The 13,966-nt window shown below is 36.8% G+C and overlaps 1 protein-coding gene across 1 annotated transcript in view; it reads left to right on the forward strand.

The window, feature by feature from the left end:
* The window catches only part of SPAG17 (sperm associated antigen 17), a 214,253-nt gene that overhangs the window by 123,983 nt on the left and 76,304 nt on the right, over positions 1–13,966 (forward strand). Inside the window, exons 21-24 of the mRNA XM_008706365.2 lie at positions 6,218–6,457; positions 7,450–7,561; positions 9,478–9,636; positions 10,831–10,944. Coding sequence (XP_008704587.2) covers positions 6,218–6,457; positions 7,450–7,561; positions 9,478–9,636; positions 10,831–10,944 — 625 coding nt within the window. The remainder of the gene's footprint in view (positions 1–6,217; positions 6,458–7,449; positions 7,562–9,477; positions 9,637–10,830; positions 10,945–13,966) is intronic.

Raw genomic sequence — 13,966 nt, forward strand, 5'->3', positions numbered from 1 at the left:
TAGCCACCAGTAGTGCTCTCCCTCTCTCTCTCTCTCTCATTCAAATAAATAGATAAAATCTTAAAAAAAATATTAAAGGGGATCCTGTAAGTGAAGAGAGCACCCAAAAGTAACATAGACCAGAAAGGAACAGAAACAATATACAGAAATAGTGACTTTACAGGTAACACAATGGCACTAAATTCATATCTTCCAATAATTTCTCTGAATGTAAATGGGCTTAATGTTCCAATCAAAAGACACAGGGTGTCAGACTGGATAAAAAAGCAAGACCCATCCATATGGTATCTGTAAGAAACTCATTTTACACCCAAAGACACCTGCAGATTGACATTGAGGGAGTTGAGAACCATTTATGATGATTATGGACTTCAAAAGAAAGATGTGATGGCAATACTTATATCAGACAAAGTAGATTTTAAACCAAAGACTGTAGTAAGGGATGAGAGGGACACTATATCATAGTTGAAAGGTCTATCCAGCAAGAAGATCTAACAATTATAAATATTTATGATCACAACAATGGACAGATCACCGAAGCAGAAGATCTATAAGGAAAGTAGGGCTTTGAATAGCACACTGGACCTATTTGAATTCACAGATACATTCAGAACATTCCATCCTAAAGCAACAGAATACACATTCTTCTCAAGTGATCATGGAACATTCTCCAGAATAGATCACATACTGGGTCACAAATCAGGTCACAACCAGTACCAAAAGATTAAGATAATTCCCTGCATGTTTTGGGACCACAATGCTTTGAAACTTGAACTCAATCACAAGAGGAAATATGGAAGGAACTCAAATACATGGAAGTTAAAGAACGTCCTACTAAAGAATGAAGGGTCAACAAGGAAATTAAAGAAGAATTTTAAAAATTCATGAGAACAAATGAAAATGAAAGCATAACTGTTCAAAATCCCTGGGTTGCAGTAGAGGCGGTCCTAAGAAGGAAATACATAGCATTACAAGTCTTTCTCAGGAAACAAGAAAGGTCTCAAATATACAACCTAACCTTACACCTAAAGGAGCTGGAGAAAGAACAGCAAATAAAGCCTAAACTCAGCAGGAGAAGAGAAATAATAAAAATCAGAGCAGAAGTCAATGAAATAGAAACCAAAAGAATAGTAGAATGGATCAACGAAACTAAGAGATGACTCTTTGAAAGAATTGATAAGATAGATAAACCCCTGGCCAGACTTGTCAAAAAGAAAAATGAAAGAGATCACAACCAACACCAAAGAAATACAAACAATTATGACAACGTATTATGAGCCAATATATGCCAACAAATTAGGCAATCTGGAAGAAATGGATGCATTCCTAGAGACATATAAACTACCAAAACTGAAACAGGAAGAAATAGAAAACCTGAACAGAACCCACAACCAGCAAGGAAATGGAAGCAGTAATCAAAAGTCTCCCAATAAACAAGAGTCCAGGGCCAGATGGCTTCCCAGGGGAATTCTACCAACATTTCAGGGAGAATTAATACCTCTTCTTCTGAAGCTCTTTCAAAAACTAGAAATGGCAGGAAAATCTCCAAACTTGTTCTCTGAGGCCAGCATTATCTTGATCCCCAAATCAGACAAAGACCCCACCAAAAAGAAAAATTATAGACCAATATCCCTGATGAGCATGGATGCCAAAATTCTCACCAAGATACTAGCCAATAGGACCCAACAGTACATTAAAAGGATTATTCACCATGACCAAGTGGGATTTATTCCTGGGCTGCAAGGATGGTTCAACATCTGCAAATCAATCAATGTGATACACTACATAAATAAAAGAAAGGGCAAGACCATATGATCCTCTCAATAGATGCAGAGAAAAACATTTGACAAAGTACAGCAAACTTTCTTCATTAACTCTTCACAGTGTAGGGATAAAGGGAACATACACCAATATCATAAAAGCCATCTATGAAAAGCTGACAACGAATATCATACTCAATGGGGAAAAACTGAGAGCTTTTCCCATAAGGTCAGGAACACAGCAGGAATGTCCACTATCTCCACTGCTGTTCAACATAGCACTAGAAGTCCTGACCTCAGCAATCAGACAAAAAGAAATAAAAGGTATTTGAATCGACAAAGAAGAAATCAAGCTCTCACTCTTCCAAGATGACTTGATATTTTATGTGGAAAACCCCTCCACCCCAAAATTGCTAGAACTCATACAGGAATTCAGCAAACCGGCAGGATATAAAATCAACACACAGAAATCAGTGGCATTTCTATACCCAATGAGACAGAAGAGAGAGAAATTAAGGAGTCGATCCTATTTACAATTGAACCAAAAACCATAAGATACCTAGGATTGAACCTAACCAAAGAAGCAAAGGATCTGTACTCTGAAAACTATAGAATACTCATGAAAGAAATTGAGGAAGACACAAAGAAATGGAAAAACATTCCATGCTCATGGATTGGAAGAAAAAATATTGTTAAAATGTTTATGCCACTCAAAGCAATCTACACATTCAATGAAAACCCTATTAAAATACAATCAACTTTTTTCACAGAACTGGAACAAATAATCCTAAAATTTGTATGGAACCAGAAAAGACCTCAAATAGCCAAAAGAATGTTGAAAAGGAAAACCAAAACTGGTGGTATCACAATCCTGGACTTCAAGCTCTATTACAAAGCTGTAATCATCAAGACAGTATGGTACTGCCACAAAAACAGACATATAGATCAATGGAACAGAATAGAGAGCCCAGAAATGGACCCTCAACTCTATGGTCAACTAATCTTTGACAAAACAGGAAAGAATATCCAATGGAAAAAAGACAGTCTCTTCAACAAATGGTGTTGGGAAAATTGGACAGCCACATGCAGAAGAATGAAACTGGACCATTGTCTTACACCATACACAAAAATAGACTCAAAATGAATGAAAGACCTCAGTGTGAGACAGGAATCCATCAAAATCCTAGAGGAGAACACATGCATCAACCTCTTTGACCTTGGCCACAGCAGCTTCTTGCTAGAAACTTCTGCAAAGGCAACAGAAACAAAAGCAAAAATGAACTATTGGGATTTCATCAAGATAAAAAGCTTTTGCACAGCAAAGGAAACAGTCAACAAAACGAAAACACAACCTACAGAATGGGAGGAGAAATTTGCCAATGTCTTATTAGATAAAAGGCTAGTATCCAAAATCTATAAAGAATTTACCAAACTGAACACCCAAAGAACAAATAATCCAATGAAGAAATGGATAGAAGACATGAACAGACATTTCTAAAGAAGACATCCAAATGGCCAACAGACACATGAAAAAGTGCTCAACACCACTTGGCATCAGGGAAATACAAATCAAAACCACAGTGAGATACCACCTCATAACAGCCAGAATGGCTAAAATGAACAAGTCAGGAAATGACAGATACTGGTGAGGATGTGGAGAAAGGGTACCCTCCTACACTGTTGGTGGGAATGCAAGCTGGTGCAACCACTCTGGAAAACAGTATGGAGGTTCCTCAAAAAGTTGAAAATAGAGCTACCCTATGACCCAGGAAGTGCACTACTGGGCATTTACCCCAAAGGTACAAATGTAGTGATTTGAAAGGGCACTTGCATCCCAATGTTTATAACAACAATGTTCACAATAGCCAGACAATGGAAACAGGCGAGATGCCCCTTGATGGATGAATGGATAAAGAAGATGTGGTGTCTATATACAATGGAATATTACTTAGCCATCAGAAATGATGAAATCTTATCATTCACATTGATGTGTATAGAACTGGAGGGTATTATGCTGAGTAAAATAAGTCAATCAGAGACAATTATCATATGGTTTCACTTATATGAGGAATATAAGAAACAATGCAGAGGATCATAGAGGCTGGAAGGGAAAATCAAATGGGAAGAAATCAGAGAGGGAGACAAACCATGAGAAACTCTTAACTATGGGAAAGAAACTGAGGGTTGCTGGAGGGGTGGTGGGTGGGAAATAGGGTAACAGGGTGATGGGTATTAAGGAGGACCAATGATGTGATGAGCACTGGGTCTTATATGCAACTTATATGAATTACTGAACTCTACATCTGAAACTAATGATGTTCTGTATGTTGGCTAATTGAATTTAAATTAAAAAAATCAAATATAAATTAAGGAAGTTGGCAAGGTTGCTGAACACAAGATTAACATGGAAAAAAGCCATTGGAGTTACTATTCTCCAGCAATAACCAACTAAAGAATGTAATAGAGGGGCGCCTATGTGGCTCAGTCGGTTAAGCAACTGCCTTGGGCTCAGGTCATGAAACCCCGGTCCTGGGATAGAGTCCTAATTCAGGCTCCCTGCTCAGCGGGAAGTCTGCTTCTCCCTCTCCCACTGCCTCTCCCCCCTGCTCTGCCCCTCCTCCTGCTTGTGCTTGCTCTCTCAAATAAATAAGTAAAAAATCTAAAAAGAAAAAAAAAAGGAAATATAATAGAAAACAAGTATTATTTGCAAGAACAATACAAACTATAAGGTGTGAAGAAAAATAATAAAACATAAGCAAAATCTTTATGGAGAAAATTACAACATATTCTGAGGCATTTAACACTTAAATAAGTGGGAAAATATACAATGGTCATGGATGAGAACATTCAATTTAGGAAATGAAATATACTGTAAACTCAATGTTATTCTTATCAAATCCCAGCAGAGATTTTATGAACCTTAGAAAACTGATTCTAAAATCAATAAAGAGAAACAAAGGGATAAGTGTTTTCTGTCAGATAACATTTGACTGGCAAATTGCATCTCTTTATTTTCACCTTTCTGTGTGTTTATATTTTAAGCACATCATGTAAACAGGAAGTATAAACTAGATTTTTAACCAGTTACAAAACAACAACTCCAAACATAACACTTTAAAATTTAATCTGCATTATTAACATTTTCTCCACCACTTTCATAGGTTTGGATAACCAACAGTCAGTGGGTCCCTGATTTGTAGGATTTGCTGATATGTGTAGTGTAAATATGCCCATAGCCTGCTGTATTCAGGCTATCAATACGACAGCACTGAATGTAGAATTGGAAGCAATATGCAGTAGCATAGCATTATATTGTATTTCTCTGATACAGATACAATTCATATAAATAACCTCAAGAACATAGATAATACTGAAATGTAACAAAATAATTAGGAAGGTGGTAAGCTTTGAGTATTTAATTTTTTTAAAAAATATGTTATTTGTGCATTTATCTAATTTAATTTTAAATAACAGCTGTGGTTAACAACCGGCTCATAAAATTCTGGAAAATTTAACAGTAACCTCTTCTTCAGATTCTTGCTTTTGGCTTACTTCCTCATGTTTTGTGATTTTCATTTGTGTGCTCATATCTACCCAGAACCTTTTTAGAATACATTTTTAAGTGATGTATATTTTGGCCACAAATCTATGTGAGGACAGGATTGTCATTAGTTCTCAGGGGAGACTCCCCCCCACCCTTTCTCACCTTTAACATAGGGCCAAAGAAGCAAGCTAGAATTCATGGTCTTCCTCTATAGTGAAAGATATTTTTTTTAGTTCATCCAGTGAAGGTGTCATTTTTAAAAAATACCTGCTCTATTCAGAGGTCTCTAATCTGACCTCCCAGGTTATTTCTTTAGTCCCTGTAACCCATTAAAACTGCAGCTCTAGGCTGCCAGGGATGGGCATATAACCCTTGGAAACTTCTGTCCCGAGTACTTATATTCCTCACTAGACTAGTGCTGTCTAGTACCTTTACTTTGTTGCCAGCCCTGCTAGGCATTACAATGATGATTTTTACAATTTATCTATCATTTTTGAAATATTTTATGCCAGGAATGTTTCTTTGAATATCTGGCCCACCATATTGCTGAATTAACCAGGACCTAAATTGGGGATTGGGCTCATGTGGAAAGTATAGGAGACAGAGAGACCAGCTAAGAGGCTGATGTAATAGTTCAGGATAAAGATGAGAATACCTGGATTAAAGAAAATTGCAACAGAAGGTGAAAGAGGAAGCTGAGTAAAGAGAGATCTCCGAAGAGCTTTGGCAGAGTGTGGTACACAGAAGTTGGGTGAAAGAAGAGAATCAAGGGTAACTCCAAGGCTTCTAGCTCAGTGTCTTAATCTGTCAGATACCACTTACAAAAAGCATGTGAAACATTCTCCAAAATGAGCCTGAATGGGACCTAATTTGTTTCAAAATCCTGTTAATTTTTTAAATTATGTGTTTATAGGCATGGAAAGAAGAACAAGATCGATTAGCAGAAGAAGAGCGCTTAAAGGAAGAGAAAAAGGCAGAAAAGAAGAGTAAGGAAGCTGGTAAAAAGAAAGGCAAGGAAAAGGTAGAGAAAGAAGACAGTAAGCCCTTGAAGAAAAAATCTCTTCCCAAGGAGAAATCTAAAGAAGAGCAAATGAGGATTCCAGAAGTAGCGGAGGAGCCCCTCCAGCAACCAGAACCTGAGATCCTTTATCCGGTAATATCAGTGTTCTAAAAAGCCTCTTTGGGTCCTTACTAATTGTTTTGGGAGAAACACAGCTTCTGTGAAAACACAAGGTTCCAGTCTTCACTGACACCACAGAAGGCCTTAGAGTTTCTTCTAGCATAGATGACCTCAGACCCGTACTCCACCCTCTGATACCTAGGACTTTCTTTGTAGCCCGTCACCAAGATAGGAATACCCGCAGGACAGTTTTTCTTGAGTGCTATGAAACTAGGTTACTAAAGGCAGGAACACAGAGATTTGACACAAAAGCATTCGTTTAGGTTAATGTAAATAAGCAGACTTGAAAAGTCAAAGTGAACCCAAAGGTTGGCTGTATTTGTCTCAGATGACAGGCCTTGCTGAGTAGGCACCCAGGTATTTTGCTTGTCTGGTTTGGTAAAACCTTCCCTTTACAGTCTGTCCCTCAGGCAGGCGTATGAGGAAAACCTAATGCGAAAGAGATGGACAGGAATGTAACAGCCCTTGTCCTTTCTAGCTGCTACTGTAAGCCAGTTCTCAGGTGTTAGCATGCATCACAACTACTTGGAGCTCTATTAGCAGCACTTAGCAAAAAAGGTCTTTACCATATGACTTCCCGAAGTATAAAGTGTCAAGAAAAAAGTGTAAAGTGTCAATATTCCTCAATATATCAGTTCACTTTAAACAGAAAATTAATAGCCAGTGAAAGAGAAGTTGATTTCTTCTCCCACTGCTTTTCAGTAGTATGGTGCTTTGATCTGCACTAGCGGTAAGGGTGCTCCAGTGAACAGATTCAAAATCATGGACCGCCTTTAATTCTGCCTGTCCTTGTAATATCCCAGGAGGTGCTAAAGATAATATGGACACTGTCCTCTGAGCCTGCAAAGGGACAGACATTCATTTAGCAGAAATTAAGCTTACAGCAACTTTGACTGGCTCACGCTGATGAGTTGATTTTTGTCAATTGCAGTTCCACACTCAAAGTGTGATGTTTTCCCCTCTAGTTTCATGGATACAATATGGGAGATATACCCGTCCAAATCTCAGGAACAAATTCTTATCTGTATCCTTCAGACGGAGGACAGATTGAAGTAGAGAAGACAACATTTGAAAAAGGTACATTTTGAACATAGCTGGTTCATAGCTTGGAAGATTCTAACCCATTTCAGATCATCTTGGGGCCTTGTACCCTTGGGTGTGATAGGTGAGAGTGGTAATGTGCCCTCTTTTGTCAATTATACGCCACATTTAGCATTTCCAGACTTCACATTCTTCTGCTATAATTGACTGCAGAGCACAGGCCAGGTGAGAGGTTAGCTGGGACACACTGTTGTGAACATTCTAGTTGTTAAAATCTTAAAATATTTCTATATGACTGGGAAATACCATGATAGTAACTACAATAAGTAAATAGTTAATTACTAATATTAATTACAGCACATAGTGTTATCTCAGAAACCAAGCACGTACTGAGTTTAGAGCAAATTACTAGTTTGGGCTCTGGAGCACAGAGCTTGGGGTTTTGCTGCCAGGGCCCAATTATTTTTGCTACAGAGAGGTTGCTTTTGAATTCAGAAGCCTTTGAGTGGGAGAGGAGCCTTATACAGATGCACTGAGGAGGACCTACTCTGGAAAACCCCTAAAGGAAATGTATAATTCTTCCCAGGATCTGGGCTCTAGGGAACCTATCAGGGACATCTTGCAGGGCCTGTCTTTTCACTGTGCTTTAAAGATCTCTCAGGTGTATTTGAGAACCTGGGCTTTAACTGATAGCTTATTGTCTCTGAGAGCTATGAGAAGGTCAGTGTGGTGGGAACTTGAGCAGGGCCTTATTTAATCTCCACTAGGTTATGCCCCCCAGCAAGGGGCAACACGGGCTCCTCCTATCCCCACACTCTACCTGACACCAGCCTACCTCTCCTCACTCTCTATTCTCCCCTCCCTTCCTCTCTCTCTCTCTCAATCCCTTTCTCTTTCCTTCTTCCTTTCTTGTCATCTAATATAACTATCAATTTAATAAGGAAGTCATTGCAAAAGTTAGATGCTGTTCCCTATGTGAAATCATGGCTCAAGTGGAAGCATCATTAGATAGCAACTGCCACATCAAACAAAAGATCGTATCAATAATTTTTAAAATAAAAAGGCCTGAAAGTAATTCAAATTATTTAAACGGTGGTTGGTGGTGCAACTTACATCAAATGTCAGACCATTTAATTATATAAGGTTTGTTTATTTAAAACATGACAGGGATTGTTATTAATATATAGGTATACATATTTTTATTATCATATGTTTTCATATTTGATATTTTGAATATTATCCTTGGGTATAGGGTACAATTAATAGTAATTAAAAATAGAGCTCCCAATCACATAACTGAGAAAACTACTGGACTCAAGTTTTGTAATGCTCTGTTCTATTTTCCATAACTACTACTTGTACTTATTGAAATTTACATATGCACACATTTATTAATTTCAGGTGGGGTCACAGTAAATACAGTATTTTAATCCCAATCCTATCAATTTTTGATAGAAGATAGCTCAATCGAAGTTGAAAAGGATAAGCCAGATTTTAAAAAAAGAAGAGAAAGCTGAGAAAGGAGACAAAAAATGAATCGGAACACTAGGAGAGGGAATGTGCCCATTTGGAAAATTCTGATTTGCTGGTGCTAATGATAACAGCTACCATAATTACCATTGATGTCATTCCTTATAAGCTGCAAAACCCTTTTGCATCAACTAACTCATGTGATTAATCACCACGTTGAGTATAGGCGTACATTAGCCTCAACCAATGCTCTCTTTTGTAATTTGATTAGAAAGTCTGCAAACATCTCCCTGATCCACCTGCCATTTATTTCTGGGATTCCACCATCACTTTATTCCTTTAGGCATCTTTTTGTAAAATAGTGATGTCCATAGATGTTTCCATGCCTACTTACATTCTATGCTGCGTTATTTAGATGTCTTGTCAAGGACCCTAATGCGGCATCAGCAGCAGCCTATCTTCTATCCCATGATTTTCCCCAGGGTCAACTTTTATCAAGGTGATAGTGAAAAAGGACAAGCACACTTTCATAATTCATTTAAAAGACCCTAAGAAAATTGTGAAAAAGGAAAAAAAAGAGGAGTATTGTTCTTCAGAAGATGAGAAAGAAAAAAGAGAGGAAGAGCAAAATCTTGAAACAGGTAAGCAGCCGCATCTCTGTGTCCATGGAGGTTAATACTTCAGCAATGTGTCAAACCCACCCATCTGACAGCAACACACATGCGTCTCTTCCACTTAACAACTAGGGTCATTTTTCCAGATGGTAGGGCAAGTGTTTTGCCATTCTGCAGATATACATTTTCCCGTAAGGTAATGTGTACCTTCACTGTATACACGGTGCATGTGTAGTGGGCTGCTAACTTGGTTTTGCCCCCTCTGGATGCCCAGCTCCTGATTCAAGTTGTCATACAGAGTCTACTACATTTATGTAGTAACATTGCATTTGCAACATCCATTCTGGCCTGAATTTTGTTTTACACAATGTGTATCAAGTACAGTCTCCAGGACTCGGGTCTGCATTAATTGATTTCTACTGGTTTTAGCTTTTCTCCAATATTCACTACAAATGCCGGGGTTTCCTTCTGTGCTCTATCATTTAGTTCTCCCCATGGTACCAAATTTCTTAGGTTGCAAAGACAAGAGAAAAATCCTACATTTAGTCTTGATAGTCTCTACCTGCTAGTAGATGAGAGCTCTAGGTGGATGTCCATTGATTATACACCATGAAATTTCCTGATAACATTATTTAACATATCCAGGCAACACCGCCTGGAGAAACAATGCTTTCTGCCCAATGTGACATGGGTTATACCTGCAAAAGGAGAAGAGTTAATAAGATGTTTGAAACTCAAATTTGTAATAAGATATATAATTTAATCTTACTAATGAATTCAGTTATGGTCCCAGGATTTTCCAAACTCAAGAACACAATGTTTGACAAGTTTGAGTGTACCCAAGAACGTAAAACAGAAAATTTTAAATTATTTTTCTTTGTTTTGCTTGATAAAAGAATATGTGGTTTATTATAAAAAATGAGGAAATACAAGAATATTTAAAGACGATGACAGTTGTCCCTAATTCTACCACTCCAGTGGTAGCCACTATTGTAGTGTATGTCTTACTTTATCATCATGAACATTTTCCTATTCATTAAATAGTCTTTGAGAACAAAGTTTTCTAATGATTTCATAATAATTCATTGGTACATACATACATACTAATAATTTAATTAATCATATCCATGCTTTTATCTACATGATTTCCACTTTGCCCTGTTTTGCTTACACTTCATTTTAATAAAGTGGATGTGTCCTTGATTTGAATTTGTCTTTTAGAAAAATCAGATGCAGAGAATAAAGCTGTCAGCAAGTTTGGATCTTTTTCTGCCACCTTAGAAAATGGGATCTGCCTCTCAATAAGTTACTATGGACCAAGTGGAATGGCCCCAGGTAAAATAAGCACAATAACAAAGATAAGTGTCCCATGACCAAGGGCATCTGCCCATCCTCAATCTGCTCACGTGTTGGTAAACATGTTTTGATTTAATGCCCTCTTTTGCTGAAAGGTGGGAGTATATGTGTGTGTACATACATGTGTGTGTTTACACGTATGTACATATATAATCACTCATACATAGAAAATAACAGTGCTTTGATATTTGAAACAGAATTTATCATATATATAACTTTACATATAATCACATATACATATAAAATTATATATATTTCAGTTATCTTTGTTAACTAGCCCAGGAAAATAAGTCTGTTAGTTGGTCCCCAAAAAGGCATGATTTCTCAAGGAATCCTCTTGGTTTTCCACATGATATTTTTATGAATCCTGTGACTGTGGCACTGCCCAGTGTGCTTCAAAACATAACAGTCTTAAAGGAGCCATTCATTGGACATCTTGAAGGATTTCTTTACCCCACATTTAATGAACAAATTCTCCAACTGGAAGCTATTTCCCTACAAACCACAGAATTATATGTCATTTAACCAAGAACCAATTAGGAAATTTTGTGGGTTCCCATGCATTTTACAGGGATCTAAGCACATAGATTAAAAACACACACACACAAAATTTACAAAATCAAAATATAATCCCTCTGCTACATAGCCTTCAAACTATGTGTAGATCATGGTGATCCAATTCTCTACCTTACTATGTGGCTCCTTTTCTGCAGAAACATCATTCCATTAGATCATTATAATCTTTTTCTTACCTTGTGCAAAATATTGCAGTACTCTAGTGAGTTAAAGAGCCCATTAAATGTGTTAGTATTTTTGCTTTATTTGGGGTTTTGTCTTTTAATTTTATATTTGGTTTGTTTCTCAGCCAGCACTTAAAGTCATTCTCTGCCTAACAAATTATGTATTAAATCTATTATCACACACATTCACTAAAAAATCCTATCCCTTCTGGACATAGCTTATCATGATTTCAGAGTAAGATATTTACACTCTACTCTTTATCAACTATATTGTTGCTGTTTCCTCAGTGATTTCCTTATTCTTGATTTAATCGTTATTATGCAATTATTCCATTTAAAACAAATGTTCTTAATTTCACATTTATAAGTGCTACATTTGAAAATGTTTATAGTGTGAAAGAAATAGAAAGGCATTCCAATGCTCATGATTGGAAGAACAACTGTTATTAAAATGTCTGTACTACCTAAAGCAATCTACACATTTAATGCAATCCCTATCAAAATACTGACAACATTTTTCACAGAGCTAACACAAACAATCCTAAAATTTGTATGGAACTACAAAAGACCCAGAACAGCCAATGCAATCCTGAAAAAGAAAAACAAAGTTGGAGGCATCACAATTCCAGACTTCAAGCTCTATTACAAAGCTGTAGTCATCAAGACAGTATGGTACTGGCACAAAAACAGACACATATATCAATGGAACAGAATAGAAAACCCAGAAATGGACCCACAACTATTCTTAGACAAAGCAGGAAAGACTATCCAATGGGAAAGACAGTCTCCTCAACAAATGGTGCTGGGAAAACTGGACAGCAGCATGCAAAAGAATGAAACTCAACCACTTTCTTATACCATAAACAAAAATAAATTCAAAATGAGTGAAAGACCTAAATGTGAGACAGAAAATTATCAAAATCCTAGAGAAAAACACAAGCAGAAACATCTTCAACATCAACCATAGCAACTTCTTACTAGACACGTCTCCAGAGGCAACAAAAACAAAAGTAAAAATGAACTGTTGGGACCTCATCAAGATAAAAAGCTTCTGCACAGCAAAGGAAACTATCAACAAAACTAGAAGGCAACTGATGGGATGGGAGAAAATATTTGCAAATGACATATCAGATTAAGGGCTAGTATTCAAAATCTATAAAGAAGTTATCAAACTCAACACCCAAAAAACAAATAATCCAGTTAAGAAATGAGTAGAAGACATGAATAGACATTTGTCCAAAGAAGACATTCAGATGGCTAACAGATACATGAAAAGATACTCAACATCACTCATCATCAGGGAAAAACAAGTCAAGACTACAATGAGATGTCACCTCACAACTGTCAGAATGGCTGAAATTAACAACAGAGAAAACAACAGATGTTGGCAAGGATGCGGAGATAGGGAAATCCTTTTACAGTGTTGGTGGGAATGCAAACTGGTGCAGCCACTCTGGAAAACAGAATGGAGGTTCTTCAAAAAGTTAAAAATAGAACTACCCTATGATTCGTAATTTATCAGGTATTTACCCAAAGAATACAAAACCACCAATTTAGAAAGATATACACAACCATATGCTTACTGCAGCATTATTTACAATAGCCAAATTATGGAAGCGGCTCATGTCCATCAATAGATGAACAATAAAGATGTGAGATATATATATATATATAGATATATCTATATCTATATATATATATGATGTATATTGTTTGATATATATTTATTTATATATATAGTTTTAAATGAAATAATTGCATAATAACAACATAAAACATAAAAAGAATAAAGTCTCACCATTTGCAACAACACGAATGGAGCTAGAGAGTATAATGTTAAGTGAAATAAATCAGTAAGAGAAAGACAAATACCATATGATTTCACTCATATGTGGAATTTAAGAAACAAAACAAAAGATCATACGGGACTAAAAAGAGAGAGGAAAACTAAGAAACAGACCCTTAACAAAGGAGAACAAACTTATGGTTACCAGAGGGGAGGGGGATGATTAAACAGGTGATGGGGATTAAGGAGTGTACTTGTCATGATGAGCACAGGATGATGTGTGGAATTGTTGAATCACTATATTTTACACCTGAAACTAACATAACACTGTATGTTAACTAACTGTTAACATTTTTTATTTTAATTCAATTAATTAACATGTAACGTATTATTGGTTTCAGACGTACAGGTCTGTGATTCATCAATCTTATATCCAGTGCTCATTACATCACATCCCCTCCTCAAATGCCCATTA

Source organism: Ursus maritimus, unplaced genomic scaffold, assembly GCF_017311325.1.
Source record: "Ursus maritimus isolate PB19 unplaced genomic scaffold, ASM1731132v1 scaffold_12, whole genome shotgun sequence".
NCBI classification, from domain to species: domain Eukaryota; kingdom Metazoa; phylum Chordata; class Mammalia; order Carnivora; family Ursidae; genus Ursus; species Ursus maritimus.